At 35.6% G+C, this 25,736-nt stretch overlaps 1 protein-coding gene across 11 annotated transcripts in view; it reads left to right on the forward strand.

Annotated features, from left to right (window-relative positions):
• The window catches only part of Erc1 (ELKS/RAB6-interacting/CAST family member 1), a 521,572-nt gene that overhangs the window by 285,311 nt on the left and 210,525 nt on the right, over nt 1-25,736 (forward strand). For 7 of the 11 annotated variants that reach the window (XM_063231309.1, XM_003463708.4, XM_063231314.1 and 4 more), the window contains one exon: nt 11,768-11,899. The exons of the other annotated variants lie outside the window; for them this stretch is intronic. In XM_063231309.1, the coding sequence (XP_063087379.1) occupies nt 11,768-11,899 (132 nt within the window). The remainder of the gene's footprint in view (nt 1-11,767; nt 11,900-25,736) is intronic. 11 annotated transcript variants of the gene reach the window in all.

Genomic DNA, 25,736 nt, shown 5'->3' on the forward strand with positions numbered 1-25,736 from the left:
CCATGGATAGCAGTTAGCATGATTATCTTTCAGAATATGTTGAAGTCTATCTGATAAGTAATATTTACTCTGAAGGAAGCAGCTCTTAATAGTATTCAGGCCAGGTGTAGCTGTGCATGTCTGTAATCCCAGCACTTGGGAAGCTGAGTAAGGAGGATCACTACAAGTTTGAGGCTGGCCTCAAACTCACATAGTGAGTTCAAGGCCAGGCTGAATTACAGAGAGAGATCGTGTCTCAAGAACAGAACAAAACAAAGAAAAAAAAAACAATGAAATAAGATTAAATGACCCCTATTAGTATGTTGGAGTCAGAATTGGGAAGGGCAGAAGAGAATATTGGAAGCTTTTTACCTTGAGTAATCTATGTGAAATCTGAATTGAACTTCCCATTGCTGAAAAAGGGAAAATTTTAAGGGTATCTATCATTACAGAGTCATTTCTATGTCCTGCCTATTTCTTGAGGGAGGTGTCTGAAAGGAACAACAGATTGATTTTAATGACTGTTCCTCCTCATTTTTACTTTCTGTTTGCTTTCCTTATTGAATGTTTTGACTTGGGAGAAATGCACAGGAGGGTAAAGTCACACTGCTGCTGTGAAACACAGCTTGATGTTGGCAGAACTGACATCAAGCGAAAATCACAGATGAATTCATGGGTTGTATTGGAGTTCTTGTTACTTTGCTTCAGTGAAGTTACAGTTAATCTGCCACAGCTTTTGCCTTAATCCTCCTTGAATATGGGCATCTTTTTACTTAATTACATGATGAGTTTGTTGGCAGTTTCTGATTTCTTCTCCCCCCAGGTTCCCAAAATTAGTCACACAAATCTCCTTCTTTGAACTCTGTATTCTGTAATAGAGGTTTTGTCATTTCACCTTACCTGGTAAATGTGGATGGCAAAAGTAGGTTTGTATTACTAAATCTAGATGGAGATATACCTCAGTGGAAAATCCCATGCTTAGTGTGCCTGGAATCATGGGGTTGATCCTCAACACCTGTTTTTAAAAAGTCATAAAGACTAAAATGAGAAATAATAAATATGACCTGACTCAACAAAATTACCTTGTGTAATGGTTGGAAAATTGATGTGTGCTTTTATCAATGTAAACATACTGACAACTGAAGTAAAACTCTTGAGAGTTGCTGCTTTAAGTAAAGGAACTATTGAAAACAGTAAAGCATGTTCTTTTACTATCTCCAGATTGCTGTTAAGTGTGTTGTCTAGAGGGCAAAGTGCATATTTAGATTTCAGCTTGCCTGAATTGGTTAAACAGAATAAGATGGGGCATGGTAGTGCATACCTGTAATCCCAGCATTTAGGAGGCTGAGGCAGAAGGATTGCTGAGAGTTCAAGGCTGCTCTACAAAGAGAGTTCAAGGCCATCCTGAACTGCATAATGAAACCTTGTCACAAAGACAGTAAAAAAATTTTTAATCCAAAAAACAATTATACATCTAAACTAGAACTACTAAATAAAATTAAACTTTTTTTTTGTTTTTTTTACTATGGTTTTTTTTTTCTTTTGTTTTTTTGAGACAGTCTCACTGTGCAGTCCAGGCTGTCCTTCAACTCGCAGCAATCCTTTTGTCTCAGCCTCTGAGTGCTAGGATTATAGATGTGAACCACCACACTTGGATTATAGTATGTAATTTTAAATTATACAATTTTAGACAAAATCTATTTTACTTCGAATAGAATCAGTTACAATTAAATTATAATCAGTTCAACATCCCAAGAAGGTGGGCTGGCTGGAGGAGAGTAAGTCCACACTCTGCCCCTCTCCATTACATCCTGGAGGAGAATGAGTGTACTCTGGGTCCTTCCATTATATACTGGAGGATGGGCCAGCTGGAGGAGAGTGAGCATGCTCTGTGCCCTTCCATTACATTCCAGAGGATGGGTCAGATGTAGGAAATTGAGTCTGTGCTGTGCAGCCTTCCATTACATCTCAGAGGGCAAGACAGCTAGAAAGCAGTGAGGTTTTTTGTTTTTTTGCTTTTTTCTAGTACTGGGGATCAAACTCACAACCTTGTGCTTGCCAGGCAGGCGCTTATGCCGCTGAGCTAAATTCCCAGACCTGGAAGACAGTGAGTTTGTGATCTGAGTCTCACCCACTGCATGTTAGTGGACAGGCCAGCTGGAAGAGTGTTAAGACTGATGGGAACCCCAAGACTCAGGACAATAGCTTGGCGCACAGACGCACATAAATCTTTGGAGGGTGAAGCAGTCAGTGAGGTCAATAACATGGAATCAGCTGAAGCAGCAATGTGGAGACAGCAGTTGGACTCTAGAACACCACCACCAGAAGACCAGTCTCAGCCCCACATCCAGAGGCCAAGATCAAGTCCATACATAGCACCTCTTTGGGATGCAACACAGGCATTTATCTTAGCTGTAAACACTAGAAGAGGAAACAACACTGGATACCCCCGTGAGCCAAGTAGTCAACATCAGGGACCTGTAACCAATGCCTGTGGAGAAAACCAGCCAGCCAAACTCCCATGTACCTGCCCCCATTAGGGGAGTCTCAGCGTGTGTCTGGAGAAGCCAGCCCTGCATCCTGCTGTCTCCCTGGGAAGCTGGGATGGGAGAAAACCAGGTGCCTGACCCATTCCTGAACACTGTGGATGAACAGCTGACATGGAAAGCATATGGACCCCACAACTGGCTTGTCTGGAAGAAGCCAGGAAAATGTCAAGACAGAGAAGCAAAAGACAATCTCAGATCTCCAGCCCACACAGAACAAGTCTAGGAGACATAGAAACAGAAGAGACTGGAAGTTGCACACCTGAAATTTCTGGAAGGATAGCCACCAAAGTAAAGAAACAACTTCATGACGCTGTAAAAAGTAATCAGATCAGAAATTATATCTCAGGTAAAAGAACAAATGACAAACATAAAGAAATACTGAGTGTATGTAAAGAAATCATAGATCAAAAAAAAAAAAGAAGAGCATTAGAAAGTGTTGGAAACCTTGAAAGAACAATCCAAGAAAGAACTACAATGCATGAAATAGTTTCAAAGAAATATCCAGGAAATTAAAAACTCCACTGAAAGCTGGCAGAACCACTGGAAAGAAAGTAAAGTCTTTCAGACCTTGAAGACAGGATCCCAGCAATTTTGAAAGGAAAGATCTCTTAAAAATAATAAGAAACCAGGAAATAATAATTCAACAGCTGTAGGACGACACAAAGAAAAATAATTTAAGAGTGATACAAGTCAGCAAAAAAAGCAAGGGGTCAACACAAATGAGATGAAAAGACTACTTAAGTACTAATAGCAGAAAGCTTCCCAAACATAGGAAAGGACCTGACTGACATACAGGTAAGTGAGGCATATAGAACTCCAACCATCCCAAAGTAAATATGCACCCACACATAAACTTATCAAGATCCCAGAAATTCAGCACAAGAACAGAATATTAAAGACTGTGAGAGGTTAAAAAAAAAACAAACCATCATCTATAAAGGAAAATCCACCAAAATTATGGCAGACTTCTCAACACAAACCATCAAGTCAAGAAGAGCTTGGAAATATTTCAAGTCCTGAAAGACAACAGCTTCCAACCCAGATTGATGTACTCTGCAAAAATACCTTTCAAAATTAAAGGCAAAATAAGATACTTCCATGATAACAACTGAAGAAATTCGTGCCCACCCAACCAACCCTACAAAGAATGCTGAAGGATATTTTAGAGAAAGATAAAGATGATCACAGTTCCAGGAGCAGCAGCAAAGGGGAATTGCCGAGCAGAGCAGGTCATTGAAATGTGGGGACTCAGTGGGAGGAAGATAGCATGGTAGAAATGAGCCATTGTATGTTAATCATAACCATGTAGATGCCTCAACTCACCAACAGAAAGAATCACTGGCAGAGTGGATTGAGAGACAGGATCTGTCAACTTGCTGTATACAAGAAACACATTTGACTCAACAGAAAATTCATGAATTAAAGGTCCAAAGAGGCAAAGCAGTGCTCCATGTGATGAGGACCCAGAAAAAAACAGGTAGCTTACCCATCAACTGTGAAATGGATAGGAGTGATACGGTATTTTTATACAATGGAGAGCTACTCAGATAATAACTTCAGTGTTCTTGTATGTAAATGGATGCAGCTTGAGATCATGCTTGTGAATGAAACAGTTTGGACTCACATGGGTGAACATTGTGTGGTCTCCCTAGTATAAAACAATGAAGGAGTAAGTGGGATCCAAAATGTGTAATAGCTGTTGTGAGAGTGAAAGGGCAAGAAATGTCTGAAAAGGAAAGTGATAGCTATTGTTAATCCTTATTATCTTGTTTTGTGCCATTTTCATTGTTTGGTTTGTTAGATTCTGTTATGTCTGATGGGACTGGGTATTTAGCTCAGTGGCATAAGCACCTGCCTGACAGGCGTGAGGTCATGAGTTCGATCCCTGGTACCATAAAACAAAAACAAAACAAATTGTACCATGGCTATTATGGCCCATGATACGGGCAGCTATTTTAAAGATAACAAGATATGTTATGGAAGCTATTGTTGATTTCCGATTATCTTGTTTTAAAGTCCTGTGTTGCTGTCATTGTTTTATTTTGGTTGGCTTTATTCCGTTTCATTTGTTTGGTTTTATTCTCTTTAAAATATTATTTTTGTGCTGTTTTATTCTGTTTGATTTTATTCTCTTTAAAATAAAATAAGAAGGGTTTTTATTCAGTGAAGCCAACAAGACTGAATATTTCTTTCTTTTTTTTAATTTTAATTTTTATTTTTTTATCAGTACTGGGGATCGAACTCATGACCATGTGCTTGCAAAGCAGGCGCTTATGCGGCTGAGCTAAATCCCCAGCCCCAAGACTGAATATTTCTTTCTCATTTTTTTAAAGTAATGGGTTGCTTCTCAAAATAATCAAATGTGGGAATCTATTCACATGTCCTGTTATTAAAGTTATTAATAGACCTCAACTGTGTATCTCTTTCAGTGAATTTTGATAATTGTATATCATTCTCTCTCTCTCTTTCTCTCTCTCTCTTTTTCTTCCTTTTTTTTTTTTTTTTATTGGGGGTTGAACTCAGGACCTTGGGTTTTCCAGGCGGACACTTATGCCACTGAGCTAAAATGTCATATCATTTTTAATTTTTACTACTTAACTATCAATGAAGTGAGTTGAACTACTATTTTTACCATAATCTCAAGAAAGCATCTGTCATTAGAACTCAATCCAGTTGTTTAATTTTATTCTTTTTGTTTTTCTTTTAACCGGTACCAGGGATCGAACTCACGACCACATGCTTGCAAGGCAGGTGCTTATGCCACTGAGCTAAATCCCCAGCCCCCTGTTTAATTTTATTCTGAATAATTTCCAACATCATCATATCTTGCTGATTTAGCAACCTGTAGTATGTTGTCTCTTTTATAACTTGGCTTTTGTATTTTATTTTTGTCTTTTTTGAGACAGGGTCTCTCTCTGCAGTTCAGGCTGGCCTTGAGCTCACCTTGTAGCCCAGGCTGGTCTCAAGCTAACAAGGATCTTTTTGCTTCTGCCTCCTGAGTGCTGGGATTATAGGCCTGAGCCACCATACCCAGCTTGGCTTTTGTATTTTAGATGTTGCATTTTAATAGTGTTGTAACAAATGCTGTGTATAGTAAAATGATGATCCTGCTAGCTGAAAAAGAATATATTAGCTTTATTGATAATCCAATTTGGTTATACTGGAGACACCGTTTAAATTATAGTAATTATTGTTAAGGATACACCATCCTTAACTCCTAGTATTCATACCTTTTGGTAAACCTTTGTGTACCAGGCATTGTTTGCATCAATAATAGAGGAAAGGCAAAAGTGATAATATATGAATTCTAAAGGTAGTCATGAGAGGTTAGTGCTTCTTTCTTTATCAGAGCATTTGCTCAGACAGATGCCAGTCTCCATGTTGTAAGGAAATTTATGGAGCATTGTGCAGATAAACAGAGGTCCCCTGAAGTTAGTAGCTGTGAAAAATGAAAGGTTGAAGATTTATGTTTATTTGATTGCTTAACTACAACCCTGCAACTAGAAGTGTGTTCAGTTAACATATTCACAGCAGGCCTATAATTTGTATGTTTCACTCAAATTTGTATGTCTCACCCAAATTTGTATGTCTCTTGCTGTCAGGTAGCTCTGATTTGAATTTGATTTATGTTATATTGATAACATGTGTATTTTTTTTTTTGGTTAAAATAAGATGTTGAAACAAAAAATCATTTCATAGCTAAATTATTATTAACCCCTATTGTTCCTTAATGGGATTTTTTTTTGTTCCTTAATGGGATTCATTTATAGGTTTTTTTATTAATTGTATTAGTGAAAAGACTGATGAACAGATTACACCTGTTTGTGCCACCAGTGATACAAGCCATCAGATGAAGCAGTCATGCATGTACCAGTGGTGGTTCAAGTTGGATACCCACACCCTCACACCTAGTTGAAAGGTTGGTTTTCTCTACTGGCAGAAGAGCAAATGCTATTTGAAATTGCTATATTGATGTTATCAGTGTGATAATTATCAGAGCCAAGAATGTTGGAAGTTTTCATGGTGTTTGCCATAAGGACTATTGCCTATGTGATTCATATGTTTCTGTTAATAGTTTGTAAGCTAGGAAATGAGTTACAGATGTATGTAATGCTTTAGGTATTAAACATACCCTGTCTTTGAAACACTACGTATATAAATCTATTGTAGTTAATACAGCATTCTGTAGTAGAAGTATGTGAGCGACCTGTATAATTTTGAATGTTCTGATTTCTCATTAAAAACTGGAAGATTTCTGGGTGTGGTGGCACACACCTGTAATTCCAGCACTTGGGAGGCTGAGGCAAGAGGATCATGGGGCATTCAAGACCATAGGCTACATAGTGAGATCCTGTCTCAGAAAAGTAAAAAATTAGAATTGATGACATCAATTTAATAATATTTTTATTTACTGAAGTAAAATGTCATGTTAATATTTAATCAGTATGAAAATTATTAATGAATATTTTGTATTTTTAATACCAAGTCTTAAAAATTTATTATATATTTATAGCATATCTCAATTTGTGTTAGCACATTTTAAATTTCTAGAAGCATTTTGTTTATAATGGTCACTATACTGGATGGTAGAAATATGAATTGAACATTCTTAATCTGAAAATTAAACTCCAGAATGCTCTAGTATCTGAAACTTTCACAGTATAAATGTGGTGCTTTAAGTGAAAAATTCCACACCTGCCCTCATGTGAGTGGTCAACATTACCTTAAGGCTGTGTGTTTAAAGTAGGTGTGAAGCACTGGTGAATTTTCTGCTAAAACTTCAGTCCATTTCCCAAGAGAGCTAGTTATATATATACAAAATTTCTGAAACAGATCCAAAATAGTTCAGATTCCAAGTATTTCAGATAAAAAATAAGTCACCCTGTAATATAGTTAACTAAGGAAGTTAAACTTTATTGTAAACCATTAAGTAACAAATTAAGAATATGTATAAACAACCTTAATAATTTTCTCAAACCAAAATGTAACATATCTTTAATCTCCTGCTGCGTGTAGGTTCAGTAAGTGAACCTTCTAATTTTCAGATGCTTCAGATTCTTCAAACCTGAGGAAGAGCCTAGAGATAGCAGAGAATAGGAGTCTCAGAGATTATATAGTATACTAATTTCTCTAGCATTATAGAATAGTATGACTACCTCATAGTTTATCATAAAGAGTGGAAATCTGGAACATTTGAAAAAGAAAATAAAGTTTAAATTATAAAGTACATATCTGGGAACTCGGGCTATGCCAATACAATCACTGTCCCCGTTTGAGGCACCAAGGAACACTTGGCAGGTGCTTCAGTACATCTTTCTGTCTTGCTGCACAGACTCGATAGTGAAAGTATGTGAAGTTTGTTGTATTTCATCTTTCTTTAAAGACGAACAGTTTACTAACCAGCATCTTATTGGCTGACACATTCAAGAAGCTAGTGATCACTTCTTCTCATTGTTCAAGCATTGAACAGACTAAAGGTTTTTCTTTTCTTTCAAGCCAGACAGAATGCACCATCAAGTATTGTATTATGACCAGTTTTGTCAGTAGAAATCTGTGTCAGATTGTTAATTTTGTAGGTTTGAAAAAAATACATTATTTCCATGGGGAAGAGGACAGTTAAAAAAAAATACTTTAAAGTCTCTCGTGTTTGTGCTGTGGCTGAGACCGTACTATTAATATTTTACAGAGAATTTTTTTTTGGTCTCTTTTGAGTTTATGGATTGAACCCAAAACCTAATCAAGTGGTCTATCATTAAGCTACATCCTCAGGCCCTGCTTTAGAATGACAGCAGAAGATTCTATATTCTCCCTTTTTAAAAAGGTTTCTTTGAGGATTTCATGATTATCAAAAGTCTTAGAAGAAATTTTTCATATTTCTGTCCCACTTGTTCTATTTTTGCCAGGAAGAAATGCATAGGACTTTTAAATAAAAATTGAAAAGCTTGATGACTTGTAATTGATACATATTTTGTTCTTTTCTGCTTTCTTTTGCTTGTTAGCATGATCTGAATATATTGCCCAGGTACTTTTCTCTTTTCACAGGAATTGATTAACCAATGACTAGAGAATTTAGTATCCAAGCAATTTCATTCTTAACTATTTCTAGACCTTCTTTGTATCTTTATGAGCTTACTTATAGTACATGTTCTCTAATATTTTCAACTTCCTTTTCATTATCAGAACAATATTTATATTTTAACAGTGAAAATACTACTACAAACAGAACAATAACCAGCTCTCTCATTCTTGTCTAGGTCTGATTCCTGTTTGTATGAGATAGGCACTTTCACCTCTTCTGGTGTTTTGTGGGTTTTTTTCCTAACTTTTCAAACAACATTCTTACATTTTTCTCTTTTGACTTCTTATCATGGATAGTATCAAATTGGCATTTTTGTACACATTACCATACATACCACCTCCTTTGTGTCCTTCTAGTATGTTTTCTCATAGTTGATACTATTGTGTCTGAGGCACATAATGTGTTGTGATTGTTATTTTAAGTTTTCTTGGTGTACTCTAGTTTTTTTATTTTCAGTTTTCCCGGTGGGTTTTTTTTTTTTTTTTTTTTGTCTGAGAAAGATGATACATTTGTTATTTTCATTATCTTGTTAATACCCTGTATACATCATGCAGTAGTCAAGTCAGGGTAACTGGTATCCATCAATGCAAACTTTTATAATTTTGTTGTCTTAGACACATTCAAAATCTCCTTTACTAACCATTTTGCAATACCTGTCAAGTGTAGTTACCCTACAGTGCTGGAGAACATTATTATTTCTCCTATCTACCTGTTCCCATAAACCATCCTCTTTTAAGTGCCTCTTTCCTCAACCTTTCCAGTATCTCATAATCATTCTGTTTTCTAATTCTGTTAGATGAACTGGTTAGGTTCCACATAGGAATGAGTAGAAATGAAAAGATGTGGTATTAGTCTTTCCTTACCTGGCTTATTTCACTCAACCTCATGTCCTCTAGGTTCGTCTATGTTGCAAATGACAGTAGTGTTCTATTTGTATGTATGTATGATCCGTTTTCTTTATGACTCACAATAGTCTGACTCTGTGTGTGTGTGTGTGTGTGTGTGTGTGTGTGTTTGTGTGTGTGTGTCTATGTATCCCTTTTTCTCTATCCATTCATAGATAGACCCTAAGATAATTCTATATCTTGGCTCTTGCCATGGTAGTATAATAAAGGGAATAGTGTAGATGTTTCTTCCACATACTGATTTCCTTTGCTTTGGATCTGTATCCAAGTAGTCATGTAACTACTTTTCTGTTTGGGCTCTTCTCCTAAGAACAGTAAACAATGAAATCTATGGGCATTAGTGGAGAGTTAGCCAAGTGTAGTTTATTTGAACAAAGTAAAGCTCCCTCTAGCCAAGAGGGGCTCCAACAAATATGGAGGAGGTACCAGAGTTGAGGAGTTCACACATGGCCTTCATGGACTAGTACATGAAAATGGGTCAGTAAAGCAATGCGGTCATTGCTTTTAGCCAGGCTTCTGACTCAGGAGAAGCAGCTTCCCCAGCTTCCCTTGCTCCTCAGCTTCCAACAGCATACTGTATTTCAGTGAGCCTCTTTCTGTTGTATTCTAGTTTTCCAAGGGCTTATTTTGGTTTACGTGTGTCTCTATCCTAGCTGTGTATTATTTGTGTATCTCCAGGTTTCCATAGGATAGCAGAATCATATGTTGTTTTGTGTTTAATTTGTTGATCAACTTCCACAGTGTTTTCCATAATGACCAAACTAATTTATATTCCCTACAAATAATTTCTTGAGAGATCCCCTTTCTCTACATCCTCATGAACATTCGTTATATTTTGTCTTTGTTGGTAATAGCCAGTCTTTATTAGAGTCAAATGATATCTTATTGTGGTTTTATTTCAATTAATCTTATGATTAATGAGAGTACTTTTTCATATACATGTTGTTCATTTATATGTTTTCTTTTAAGAAATGTCTATATAGGGATTTTGCCTATTTTAATATTCAGTTATTTGTTTTCTTGATACTGAGTTGATTTCTTTATGTATTTTTAGATATTAACCCTTCACTAGACGTACAGATTGCAAACATTTTCCCATATTCTTTAGATTTTTCTCTTCATTCTTGTAATTGTTTGCTCTGCCTACAGAAAGGTTTTATTGGGTATCGACCTGTTCATCTGTTTTTGCATTTGTTGCCTGTACTTTCGAGTTTTATCTAGATCTTTTGCTTAGTACAATGTTCTGAATCTTTCCCTTTTTGCTTTCTTCTAGTATTTCATCGTTTTGAGCCTTACATTTAATTTTCTAATACATTTCAAATTGATTACTGATAGAGAGGAGTACCTATTTTCACTCTTCTGCATGTAAATATCCATGTAAGCCTTGTTCTTTTATTTCATGTTTCATAAAAGGTAATACTTGATCCTCATTCCTCAGATCTACAAGAATTTAAAGAGGAAGTGCTTATAATAACCTGATGAATCTTGTTCACCATTAAACATGAATTCTTATTTTTATTTTACAATTTCAACTACAATACATGATTTTAAAGTTTTTTAGAGTTTTGTTTTTCTGATAGCTCTCACCTCAAGAAGTTACATTTTAAATTTATATACCACATCAAAATTAACAAAAATTGCTAGACTAAACTACTCATTCTCCGCCAGACCAATCTCTTATATTCAGTTATTATAGCTGTCTTGGCCAATATTGAGAAAACTTTACTGTCATGAAATGTTAAGAAACGTCCTCTTCTTTTTGTTTCTTTTTAAATTAGCTAACAGTTGTCCATGTGAAGAATACATTCTACAAGATCATGCTATTTACTTGACTTTTTTTCTAGGTATAATATTCCAAAGAAAAGCAATGTTTTGGTATTCAATCTAAGTAGTTTCATCAAAGCTGGCTTTCAGCTCAGTTTAGAGAGTAGTTCTGCAACACTTTTGTGTTTTTAAATAACTAAGCCTTTGTTGTCTATGCTAACATAAGTACTTGCATTCTCTCTGTTGCAGAGAGCCAGTTCTGTCTTGCTTAACTAACTCATTTCATTGCTCTTAATAAACTTATTCAACCTTGTCTAGTTCTTTGCTTCCTTTACTTTACTCTTTTCTTTGTGAAGATAACTTTCTGACCTCTCTTACTTCCAAAAGGAAGAACTTACATAAGCAAACAACCTTTTCTTTGCTAAGCCTAACTAGGCTCATCTTGGGTTAACTGGTTAATCTACTTCACCTAGTCTTCCATCATTTTCCAGGACAGTCTCCGTAAGAAGGATGACAGGATTGAAGAACTGGAAGAAGCATTGAGAGAAAGTGTACAGATAACTGCAGAGAGAGAAATGGTGCTGGCACAAGAGGAATCAGCCAGGACCAATGCTGAAAAACAGGTCTGCAATTTTATACAGTTTCTAGCAGTGCTGCTAGTTAAACACAGGTAAAAATCAACCAATAGAATTTAGGTTAACTGTTCTATACTTACAGGGTTTCAGAAACACTTAACTGTAAGTATTTGGACTTAAATATAATTGAGATAATAGCTGTACAAGAAGTTACGTTAGCACAGAGGTCTCTACATTAATCATTTAAAGCTGATTTCATTTATAAGTCAATATATCTCACAAGATGAAATAGAACTTGTCTGTTTGCTGCAAGCTGTGTCGAACTCAATGATGTTAATTTTAAAACGCAAATATTTTATTTTATAATCTGTCATGTTCAAAAGGACAATTTACGGTTATAACAAGCTAAATATTAATAATAAATATGAAGGATATAGATATTGTGGCATTCTAATCCCAAATCAACATATCGCAGCCTGGAAGTTACAAAGAATTCTACTGGTCCTATTTCTAGAGTTTGAAATGTATACTTTCCCATTTCCTGTACCCTTGCTATTGACTTTTTTTTATTAGAAAGAACTTTTTTTATTAGAAAGATAGGCTGTATAAATGGAAAAACCAATTTTAACAAGTGACAACTATATTCTCCGTTCACATTCTGAAAATGTGATTTGAGATTTTTGAATTTACCTCACACAAAGGTTTACAACATTTTATTTTTGTAGTAATTATTTCTTTCCTATTTCCTTTTGGGAGAATAATAAATACTACACAGTAAAAATAAAGGAATCCAATGAGGGATTACACGAATTTGTTGGAGAACCACATTGATCCAGTGACTGGTGTTACTATGAATTAAAGTAGTTGGATTTTAAAGAAGGTTCCAGGTCACGGCAGACATACATTAATACATACCCCAGTGAGACCGTTCATGATCACGTTAACCAAAATGATACATAGTCTTTTAGGGCAAAGTGGGAATTATATACTGGGAACTGGACTTGCACTGAACTACACACCTATCACATTGCATATATTTTGATCAAACCTGTCCACTATTGCCCATCATTATATCTCATCCTTCTGCCATCTTGCACATAGTCTTTGTGGTAGAGTGACCCCAGAGACCTTGAAGTGTAGTGGTTTTGTGACAACTGATTCCATTGTAGCTCAGTCTTAAACAGTAAGTCCTTCACCAAAATGGCTTCAAATTGTGTCACTCCCAAGAATGGCAGATGTTGGTACAAATTTCTTTTCCATCTCTGTCCTGCCATAGAGAGTCACTTTGAGGTAGAACTCCATTCTGTACTTTCAGCTAATAGTAACTGTAGACTTTGCTGAAGGTTTGTGGACCAGTTTGTTGTTTCTTCCTGGAGAGCATGAACACTTTATACGTACCTTATGTTTAAAAGACATGACCTCTCTGGGAACTGGAGTTAACATTCTAAACTGCTTTTATCTTTTTCTCTGCATTGTTTTCAGTTTCTCCAGTTTTGCTGTCTCTTATGATTTTTTTTCATTCCCAGATCTCTATTTGAGATCTATTTGAGATCTCTCTTTGCTAAGTTGTTTTCCGGGAGTCTTGATTCTCAGTTTCAGAGAGGCTCTTCAGGTAGTCTTGATTTCCATTTCCTTAAATTGCTGAAGATATTGAACATTTTTTCAAATACTTTTTGACCATTTGTACTTCTTTTGAGAAATGGCTAATTTATCTACAGTACATATGTGTGTGTAAAATTTTTTAACAATTTATTGATTAGACTGCTTTTTTGTTTTTTGGTATTAAAATTTGAATACTTTATATTTTTCTGGATGTTAATCTAAATTAGCTTAATCAAAAGAGTAAGTGACTCAGATTTTCTGCCATTCTTTTTTTTTTTTTTTTTTTTTGGTATCAGGGTTCAAACACAACCTCGCACTTGCCAGGCAAGTGCTTATGCCTCTGAGCTAAATCCCTGGCCCTTGTTCTGCCATTCTTTGGGCTCTCTCTTCACTGTTTTCCTTGCTGTGCAGAAATGTAATTTGATATTGTCCTGTTTATTGAGTCTCGCTATTATTTCCTATTGAAGTTCTATTCAGAAAATCTTTGCTTGTACCTCTGACTTCAAGTGTTTCTGCTATATTTTCTTCCAGCAGTTTCAGAGTTTCAGATCTTATACGTAAGTCTTTGATCCATCTTAAGTTGACTTGCACAAGTGAGAGATAGAAAGTGATTTCAGTCTTCTACAAATAGATAACCATTTTTTCCAGCATCATTTGTTATAGAATTGTTTTTTCTCTAATACATACTTTTATTCTTTGTCCAGAAACAGGTGGCTGTGGTTTTGTTGGGTTTTCTCTGTACCCTATGTTGTGTTCCATCAGATTACATGTGGATGTTTTTGTGCCAGTATTATGCTATTTTTGTTATATGGCTTTGTAGTGTAATTTGAAATTGGGTATTGTGATGCCCCTCAGTGTGACTTTTCTGTTAGCATTACTTTGGTTAGTGTTTTTTAATATTGTGAATAATGCCGTTGGTGTTTTGATGGGAATTGCACTGAATCCATAGTTCACTTTTGGTAATATGGCCATTTACATAATTTTAATTCTGTTGATCAGTGAACCTAGGAGATCTTTCCTTTTTCAATTTCTTTCAGCATTGATAATTTACCTTCGTGGTTATACTGATCCTTTAGTATTTTTTAAAAATTTCCTTAGTATTTTTTTAAGTTACTGTGAATGGAATCATTTTCCTGATCTCTTTCTTTGTTATTCTATTATTCAGGTATAGAAAAGCTATTCTGTTTTTAATGTTGATTTTATATGCTGCTACTTTGCTGAATTCAGTTGTCAGCTCTAAGGGTCTTTTGTTGACATCTTTAGGGTCTTATAAGTATAGAATCTCATCATTTGCAAAGAGGGATAATTTGAATTTTTCCTTTTCTGTCTGTATTCCTTTATCTTGCTTAATTGCTCTAGCTAACTTTTTTTTTTGATACTAGGTACTGAATTTATGACCTTACGCTTGCCAGGCAGGTGATTATGCCCCTGAGCTATTATCCCTGGCCTCATCTACCTAAAATTTTAAGAACTATACTGAATAGGAGAGTTGAAAGTTGCCATTTCTTGTCTGTCTTATGATCTTGGAAATGCTTTCATTTTTATCTCCATTCTGATTGTTAGCTGTGAGTTTTTCATATATGACTTTTATTAATTGAGAAATGATCCTTCAATATTTAGTTTATCTGGGGCTTTTATCATTAAGAGTTAATTGAATTTTGGTGAAGGCTTTTTCAAGGTTAAATTGAAATGACCACGTGATTTCTATCCTGGTTTCTTTTATGTAGTATGTTATGTTAATTGATTTGCATATGTTTTTTATAAAGAATATTTATAACAGTTTTATTTTAGTAAACCCAAACTAGACATTATAAACAATAAATGGTTATTAACTGAAGACTGAAAGAACAAACTATGGTACATAAGTAGAATGGAGTATTACTCATCAGTAAAAATAAATGAACTACTGATCATGCAGTAATGTGGGTGAATCTTAAAATCATTGTTTTAGATAAAAAAAACCAGTCATAAAGGATACAAGCTCTATGCACCCATTTACCAGACATTCTGAAGAGTAAGACTCCTGAAAATTAACCAGATTATTGGTTGCCATACTTTAAAAATGGGCCTACAAGATAGATTGCGAAGGGCCATTAGAGATGTTTTGAGATAATTAAAATATTCTATAACTGGATTTTGATGGTGATTCCCTGATTACATGTATTTGTCAAAAATGACTGAATTGTACAAGAAGAAAGAATGTATTTTACTCCATGTTTATCTTTGGGTGTTGTACAACTTATTTATATACATGGAAGACAATTGTCAGATACTTTGGTATAATTTTTAATACCACAATAAGCCTGATAAATGAAATAAATGTTGCGTTCATTTGTTCTAATGTTATTGTAAGTATGCCCTTGAGTTTCTCGAGTAGTTTTCTGATGAACAGTTAAGGCACTGTTTGACTCGTATCATCATGTATTGCTATACAGTCACTTAAAAGATTTGTGTGGATTTAGGGGAGAGGTTACAGATGTTAAAAACAGCAAGAGGAAGTGCCATTATCCTCATGTCCCGAAGCAAGGGAGATACTGTGTGTTTACCTTTCCCCAGCGCCAAACTAGTTCGGTCCCAGGGAAGGGTCATTTCAGTCATGTCTATAAGTTTTCTCCACAGTAGAATGGAGTAAGTAGCTGGTCATAAGTGTGAGTTGTTAGAGAATATGTCTATATACTGTGATAAATTTTCCACTTTGCAAATACCTCCCAAGGGTACAGAATTCTTCTGATCTAATTTTTAGCTTATTGTGTTTCCAGAGAAACACAATAGACCCAAGGAAGAGTTAATCATCTTTTTCTCAAAAATAATCAGTTTGATTTACAATTACTTATTGAATCTTTATGATGTTCCAGACAATGAGGAGTAAAGAAGTGGGACACAAAGAATGAAAGACTCGGTCTCTTAACCTTAAGAAGCTCATAGTAATTAATATACTCAAAAGAAAATTGTCAAAAGACAAAAAAAAAAAAAGAAAGAAAATTGTCAGAAACTCTTGTACTCTCTGTGGATGTGATTTTCATGTGACAATTTTGTGTTTTGCTTCTATTCTTTTATCTTCTCTTGTCTATACAAATTTTATATATATATATATATATCAGTAAGCCTAACAAAATAAATACTAAGACAGTGTGGCAACATAGGCCACTCACGTTTTGACCTAATTTTGTCTGTTTCTTAACTTTTTTGAATTTTCCTTCTACTTTTAAAGTAAAATCTTTACCAATGATTTATAGAGATCAGAGTATGTCAGTATTCCTCAGGAGAAAGCCACATCCTATGCCTTCATATTTCTGTTGAGGGAAAATAATTTTCTAATCCATTCCCAACAGCTGGAAGTATTGACCTGCACCCTTTTCCCAAGCTTTTGTCTTTTTCGGGAGGTGGTGATGGTGGTGAATGGAAACAGTAACTGCTTTGGGAAACTTGGTAAGGCTCTGCTATCTATGGGACACTGAATTGTAGGGGGGCAATGTTGAATACTGAAAGGCAATGTCTGCCTCTGAAGAGACACCAGCTTGATTATCTCAAGTGGCACTAGGTAAGGCAGATACTTCTGGTTTCACTGGCTATAGTGTAAGATTTTAGCCTAGCCTTTTTCTGGAAAGTGTAATATTCCAGAAAGTAGAAAAGTATGTTGTCCTACAGTTTAATTCTCTTCAATTGAAAAAATTGAAAGTCTGTCCACTAAAGGAGATGCAGTCAGAGATTTAGCTCTTCCTGGAGGCATTGTATTTGGCTACAAGTTGTTTCATGGTGAATAAAAGAAACACTTCTATTCATACTGGATTAATTCACTAAACTTTTACAGAGCATCTAGCATGTGCTAAGTGCTGAAAATCGAATGGTAGAGTAGTGAATGAAATGGATTTTGTGACTCTGAATTAAACATTCAAAAAAGTAAAAAAATATGTCAGTTAGTAAAAACAAAAGCAGCATAGTGATTGAGAGTGGCCAGGGAGTTCTTTAGGTTGCACGGATAGGGATGTGCTCTCTGAAAAGCAACAGGTTAGCACATCTTGATCCAGCTTAACATGAGGTAGCAACTAAACATGGAGGAAACACATAAGGAAGACGTGGAGGAATAGTGAGGTGATGGAGACAACAGCCAACAGAAGGTCATAATCTTAAGATGACCAATAACTGGTTAGCTGAAGAAAGCAATAAAGTAGAGCCCTCAAAGCAAACAATAGTGTCACTCCTGACTTCCCTTGTAATCCCACTCTTCTGCTTATGTCCTGTTGACACCTCCCTCAGCGGATTTCTTTCTTCTGTTTCCATTTCTTTTCTTTTTTTTTTTTTTAGTTTTATTTAAAGACTAAACAAAACAGAAAATGGGTAGAAATAATAATATACTTTCAAAGAAAGAATTAACAGTAAGAAATCACTTGTTGATATTTACATATTGTCCTCTTACAAATAGTTATTCAAGATACAAAAGTGGAGCATGTAAAGTGGGGATTCAGATAGTGAGACTGCAACCAGTTCTTCAGCTGTACAATAAAAACTTTGTAATATGGTTATCAATCTTATACACTTAAACATACATGCAGTTATCCATATCTTCATTTATGTTGAGATTAAACAAACCAAGGAAGGCTAAAATCACTCTGAACAAAGAGTAATAGTATTGCTGGATTTCACATCTTGACACTCCAGGATCAGCACTGGGTACTGTAGTGTCTCTTTTTCTTCAAAGTATTTGTTCATTTCGTCATGTGTTATATGATCAGTTCTTGTAAATTGTTTATAGGTTCTACACATGCATGAGTCTTAACATGTATTTCTATCCTTTCTATATTACAGGGGGAAACAAAACAAAGCAATACAAAACCAAACATATTCATATAAACACATGAAACGATAGACATATAAAACCATTGTACAAGGAGTTCTACAGTGGTTACACTGTTGTGTCTTGTTATCTTCAATAGAATTGTCTATATCATCAGACATAGTATAATTGAATATAACAGTACATAACAATATTAATAAGACAAAACCTTGTAGATAGTGTAAAACTTCAAAAACAGGTAATAATCAAAGCAGAATGTATATTGTAGTGAATCTTGTCATCTTCAGTGTAGTTGCCTATACTCTCAGACGTGATACTATCAATCATAACAGTTTTGAATAAAATCTGTTGATATCAAACAGCAATCAAAGAAACCAGATTTAACTAAGATCAGTCATGATAAAACAGTATAAGTCATACAAGGCTTCAGATTAAGTTAATAGGAAATTAAAGATGATTGTGCTATATCCTAATGTTTTTGGGATAGCTGTCTGTGCCCTCAAATGTAATGCAAGTAGACAAACTGGGACAGAATAAAACCTGTCAAAGCGGAGTGGTGTGAGTAATATAGGTTTTAATTCTTGATACACTATTAACAATATCTTCTGCCATCTTTTTTAAGACTATTCCTCCCTTTGCACTTCCCCAGGGTGCACTGTGCATTTTTGGGTCTCACAAACACCCTCAGTTTTAAATTGGGGGGCAACCTGCTATTTACCTAAGTGGTTCCAAACCTACTCCCTTCTGGACTTGATCTTTTTATTGTATTCCTTTACCTATTAAAGCCTGTCTTTCCAATCTATCCACAAATACTAGTCTAGTTGCCCCTATTACTCTCTGGTTCCCTGTCACATAGAGCATTGTTTTCTCGTATTTGATTTTCAGTTCATATACCCTTTTTCAGGTTAATTATATTTCCTATATAGAGCATCTCGGTGGACCCTGCCTCCTGATCTACTCTACCTGTAATTCTCTTCTTTTTTTAAATTTAGTGTATCAAGACTGTCTATATTAGAGATTATAACCAACCTTCTCTGCCTCATTTCTGTTGTGCTCTTTTTTTGCCAATAGTTGTCTGCTGGTCTTCTTCATTCTGTTTTCTGCTCCATTCATTGAGGCCTCTCTACTACTGTCCCTGGAATCCTGGTACTTTTCTCTCTCTTTAGAATGCCCTGCAGTATTCTCTGTAGAGTTGAATTGGTGGTCGCGAATTTTCCCTGTTGCTCTTTGTCTTGGAAGCATCTTGTTTCTCCATTAATTTCAGGGTACATCAATCTGGGCTGGAGGTTATTTTCTTTCAGGGCTTGGAATATTTCACTCTAAGCTCTTCTTGACTTAATAGTTTGTGTCAAAAAGTCTGCTGTGAATCTGATCTGCCTTTATAGGTGATCTGTTTCTTGTCTTTAACAGCTTTTAATATTCTGTTCTTATATTGAATTTCTGGGATCTTTATTATTATATGCCTGAGTATGGCTCTGTTTTGGTTGTAGGTGGCTGGAGTTCTGTATGCCTTATATATCTGAATATCATTTCCTTTTCTATGTTTGGAAAGTTTTCCTTAATTATTTCTGCGAATAGCTTTTGTAGTTCCTTTGTTTGTACCGCTGCTTCTTCATTCACATTCTTTATTCCCATTATAGATTCTCTTGTCATATTCTAGCCTTTGTCTTGTTACTGCTTGTTTCCTTGTTATTTTTAAAGTTTTTCCTTTCATGATCCCACATTGCAAACCTGTCCTCCAGTTTGGATAATCTATCCTTAGTTTCTTTCAAGCAGTTTTGCCAGCTTTCAATGGAGTTTTACATTTCCTGGTAATCTCTTGAATCTGCTTCATGTATTCTATATTTTCTTTATATTCTTCATCAAATGGTTCTCTCCTTTGTTTGTGTTCCTCCATTTTTCCATCTGTGTCTTCTTGAGAGGTCCTTAGCATTTCTTTTATGAATCTATTTATATCTTGCTTTTTACTTGGTTAAATATTTCACTTTTTTTTTTTTTTTTTTTTGTCTTTCTGAGGCAGGGTCTCACTATGAAGTTCAGGCTGGCTCTGAGCTCACATTGTAGCCTGGGCTAGTGTTGAACTCACAATGATCCTCCTGCCTTAGCCTCCCAAGTGCTAGGATTACAGGTATGAGCCACCACACCCGGCTTAATATTTCACTTTTGAACTCATCTATAAGGTCCTGAAAATATCCCTTTATGTCCACTGATGCCATGTCTGATATTGCATGTTTGCTGTCCTCAATCTCTTTTGTATTTAACTTTCCTGGATCAGTGTTCTCAGGATTGGAGACTGGGGGCTTTTTCTTATTGCTTCCTCTTCTTGTATTTTTTGTTTCTTCCATATAGGCATATAAAGGAGGCCCCAGCCCCCCCCCCACCTTTTTTTGTGATTCTGGTTCTTGTGGAGCATGCAGTCTAGGTGACCCTGCCCATTCCAGTGTGCTATTGAGGTGCAAATAGGGATAGTGTACACTGGCCCCTCCCCTCTGGGTCAGCCAGCCCACTGAGGCCTTGACTGCATTATTGTGCACCCTAGTGGTTCCCAGCCAGGGGCATGACCCAGGCCAAGCACATCCCACCAATCCCGACTGGGAAGGGAACAACTGACTGAAGTCTCTGCAGTACTTTGCCAGTCCCGCTCCGTTACCAACTGTTGTCCCCTTCCCCGTGGAAGGGTTTTATTCCCATCACTCACCGCAGGTCAATGCAGGTCCCCTACTGGCTCCACTCTCTGTTGGCCTCCCCTGTCCTCAGTGTGCCCGCACCCCAGCGCAACTGCTGCTCCAGCGAATCGAAGCAGTGGGAACCCAGGCAGTTCGCCGAGTTCAGGCACGCCAGCCGGTGCAGTTCTCTGGTTTGTTGCTCCCTTTTGCCATCACATCTCCCCACTAAGGCCTTCAGGCTTACCAGCAACCAGTTTTGCTGTGCCCATGCATCTCCACGTTTCAGCAATGCTTCTGGCACAGTGGGACTGGCTCTGGTGAAAGTGCCGCCAGCTACTGCCTTCTTCTGTTCAAGTTTTTCTTTTTTAAGATACTTTCTGTGGGCTTCAGTTCTCACTTTAGTTTCTTCCTGAGTCAAGGAGACCTACGATTTTCCTGCTTTTCTTCTCCAGAATGCTGTATTCTAGCATCTGCGATGTTTCTCTCAGAGAGGCTTTTTACTTTGCTGCTTACTGTTCCACCATCTTCCCAGACTCCCCGATGTGCATATGTTGAACCATCCTTACATCCCTGGAATGGAAACATCTTGATTATGGTCTATGAGCTTTTTAATGTTGCAAGTATTTTGTAAAGGATTTTTATGTCTACATTCTTCAAGCATATTGTTCTATAATTTTCTTTTTTTGTTGCATCCTTTTGGTTTTAGGTATTGAAGTGATTTTGGCCTGATAGAATTAGTTTGGTAAGTGTTCCTTCCTTTTCTATTTCTAAGAATAGCTTGAAGATTTTTGGAGTTCTTTAAATGTCTGATAAAATTGAGCAGTGAACTCATCAGGTTTTGGGAAACTTTTTTATACTGTTTTAATCTCATTGTTCGTTATTGATCTGAATTATGTTATTGATTTATATCATTTTAATTCAGTTTTAATAGGCCATATGTGTAGGAATTTATCCTTTCTTTAGATTTTCTGATTTACTAAAATTGAGTTTTTCAAAATAGTTCTTAATAATACTCTAGAGTTTAGAGGTGTCTATAGTAATATTTCTTTTTTCATCTTTAATTGTATTGATTTAGTTCATCTTTTGGTTTGTATGACTAGAGGTTTATCTTTTCAGTGAATCTTACTATCTTTTCAAAAACCAACTCTTCTTAGATTTTTATTATTTCTGTTTGTAATAATGGGTTTGGTATTTTGTTTTCTAAAACTTTTAGATGTATCATTAGGTTATCTATTTGTGATTGTTCTGATTTTTTGTATATAGGCATTCAAAGTTATAAACTTTCCTTTTTGAACTGCTTTTTCTGTTTCTCAAAGATTCTGGTATGTTGCATTTCCATTTTATTTTGATTGTAGGCATTTGTTTGCTCCCTAATTTCTTCAAACATCCACGATTTTAAAGTACATTGTTCAACTCTATGTGTTTTATAGGTTGTGTGGTTTCTTTTCCTGTTGATTTCTACTTTCATTCCATTATGTCTTAATAAGATGCAAGAAATTATTTTCTCATTTTATGTATGAGTATTTATTTTATGAAATCAAGTATACTGATGTTTGGTGCACATATATTTACAATAGTTATATCTAGTGGCCTAATTTGGTTTTACATTCATCTATGTCAGATAAAGTGTAGATCCTATTTGCTTTCCAATTCTGTTTGCACAGAATATTACTTTCCATCATTTCCCTTTTAGTTTCTGTATGTTTTTGCCAGTGAAGTTTGTTTCTTGCAAGCAATAAAGAGTCCGTCCTGTTTTTAAATTCAGCCTGCCAGTCTGGGTCTATTAATTGGAGAATCAAGACCACTTACATTTAGAAATATTATAGAAAGGAATGTACTAATTCCTGTCATTCACATTCTCAACGACTTCTCTTCCTCTTCTTTGTATAGCATTCTTTTAAAAAGTGTACTTTAAAAGATACCTACTGCAGTACAGGCTTAGTGGTTATGAATCTCTAGTTTATCTTTGAAGGTATTTATTTCTCCTTCAATAAGGATAACTTTGCTGGGTATTGTAATCTAGGTTGACAGTTATTTTTTTCAGGGATCAAAGTATATCATTCCATGCCCTCATGAGTTGTTGATGGATATCATGTGAATGATAAAGGAGAGGGATGTGGAAAAGTTAAGCCTTGTGTTTTCTTGTATGAGAATGTAAGTCGATGTTAGTGATGTTTACACAGCAGTGAAGAAATCTGGAGGAGTAACAATTTAAGGTAGGGATTCAGATGCTTATATAGATGTTAATATGAGATTCCATATGACCTCTTTTAAATGAAGATGTCAGCTAGGCAGTTGAGTTTGTGAATTTTTCTCAAAAGAATGCTCTGAGCCAAATGTATAAACTTGAAACATAATAGTGTATATATTTTTGCCTTCTCTTTGTGTTAGGCACTTACCACATATATTCTTCTTCCATTTAATTTCAAACGCACATAAATTGAGAAAAGTCTGTTTACTCTTTTTCTATTTACACACTAGACTCTTGATAACTCCGTAAGTATGTATTGTCTTATTAGTAGAATATGTGCTGTATAAGAAGTACATCTTATTTTTAATATAAACTCCAAGGCTTAAGATACTGACATTGAACAACAAAGAGAGAAGCAAACTCAGCAGTTCGGCAGGTTTGTTACTAAACCTGAGGGACCTCCCTGTGTGAGCAGAACAGAGAAGGTGTCTCTTACGGAGTAATAGGCTTTTTTAGTATTGTTTTTTGGGTGGATTTCTGAGGGGTTGGGTCAGAGAAATGGTGGGCTTGTGACTTGCTGTAACCTACTCACTTGTTCTCTGTGATCTAGTGACATGTCCTTGCTGACCTACTATTGACTTGTCCTCTGCAACCTAAGTAAAATGAAAACTGTGTTTCTCTAAGATGGCAAGTGGGCTCATTTGAACTGTTGATGTGTCTGCTCTGTCAGACATTTACTATCTATTGTCTGTCCATTACTGTGATAAAGATTTACTTAGTGGTGTTAATCATTTAAGCAACAAACTCTTAGGTCTCTTTAATGTTTCTGAACAGAAAGTAAACATCAGTGCTCATTAGGACTTTTCAGAAGAATAAAGAATCACTTGCATTTCTGAAACTACATGTTCCCACTATATGATGCAGTTGTATGTCTTTACTTTATCCTGTACTCTGGATAAATTCTACTTCTCCTTCTATAAAACCTTATCTGACCTTTCATATCTGACCTATGTCTTCTCATGTTTTTGTACAGTACCTTGTACTCACCCCTATTTATTTTACAGCATTTTTCTATTATTTTTTATTTACTACCTATTACTTAAAGAGAATGTCACTATTTTCTTTAAAGATAGACAATAGGCTCCTTGAGGGCAAGAAATGTGTGCTGTTTAATGTTATGCCATTAATACCTACCATCATGCCTGGTACATAGTGGCATTCAGTGAATATCTATTGTGAGTTAGAATTAGTAAATGAATGAAATTTTATTCCAACTCCCTGAATGTTTATAGTTCTGATGTAGACCATGCCACTTTATTAGCTAAAAAACTTAGTGATAATTTGTGATTGGTTTTTGATATAGGGTCTGGCTAATTTGCCAGGTGTTGGACTCAAACTTGGGATCCTCCTACCTCTGTACCCCAGAGTGCTGGGATTACAGGTGTATACCATCGTGCCTAGCTAATTTTATGATTTTACAGTAGCTATTGTTGAGTTTTTTAGCAGTGGGTACTAGCTGAAAGTCTTTTTTTTTTTTTTTTTTTGGTCTTTTTCCTTTTTATCGGTACCGGGGATCGAACTCACGACTGCCTGCTTACAAGGCAGGCACTTATGCCGCTGAGCTAAATCCCCAGCCCCAACTAGCTGAAAGTCTTACGTAGCAGTTGACCTTCAACTCTGAAATAGCAGTGAGCACTGTTCATGAAAAACATTTAAAATTCTGGTATATTCTACTGACAGGTACAAATTTTTTATCCTGCTTTATTTTCCTTTAGTGGGACTGATACTTCTGTCCATCATTAGTAGAGTTTTCAGTAAATTTTTCAGTATCTGTGTTACCTCTCCTCACCTTGAAAATAGTTTTATAATATTATTGAGGCTTTTTAAAAATTCAATGCTATAATGTGCTGTATATAATAATTTATAGAAGTTTCTTTGCAAATCTTAAATTGTTACCTTTACTCGTATAAATTTTAAAGTGAATTCTGTGTTCTGATGACAAATATTCTTGAGAAGAACTGAGCAGTCTAAAAATATTATTAATATGAGCATATTTCTTGAGACTATGTAGAATGGTTCAGCATCATAAGAAACTGCACTTGCAATTTAGCAGTGTAAACTGTAACAGTTTTCTGTCTTCTACATAAGTTACTATTTTTAATCAAAGCACAAAGGAAAGATAATTCATTGAACAAAGATATTTCATATAAAAATATAATATGATTTTGAAATGTATTATTTTACCATTTATGGAGAGTACCTTTTTAATGATTCCAAGGATATAAAGAGGTGTAATAGTTAAAATCACTGTAATTTCTTTTTGCCATTATGTAATCAGTTCTGTATGTAAATCAAGTTCTCTTAAGAGGACCTTAGTAAGCTTTGTTACAGTCTCTGTCTTAGGTTAAGAAGTTTCAGTTGTCTTTGTAATGTTGAATGGTTATGAAATCAGTCACTTTAGAGACCCTGAAATGAGACTGCTGGAAATACGTCATGTCTGCCTTCATGATGACAGCTGGCTGCAAAACAAACCCCAACAGAACTGTTCTGTATTTGACAAAGGACTTCAAAAGCCAACAAGGCTGCCACTTCAAAGTGAATTCTGCCATCTCTGGCTTGTTGCAAGAAGTC

This window comes from Cavia porcellus, unplaced genomic scaffold, assembly GCF_034190915.1.
Source record: "Cavia porcellus strain 051 isolate PalLab524CR breed Dunkin Hartley unplaced genomic scaffold, mCavPor4.1 scaffold_19, whole genome shotgun sequence".
In the NCBI taxonomy this organism is placed as follows: domain Eukaryota; kingdom Metazoa; phylum Chordata; class Mammalia; order Rodentia; family Caviidae; genus Cavia; species Cavia porcellus.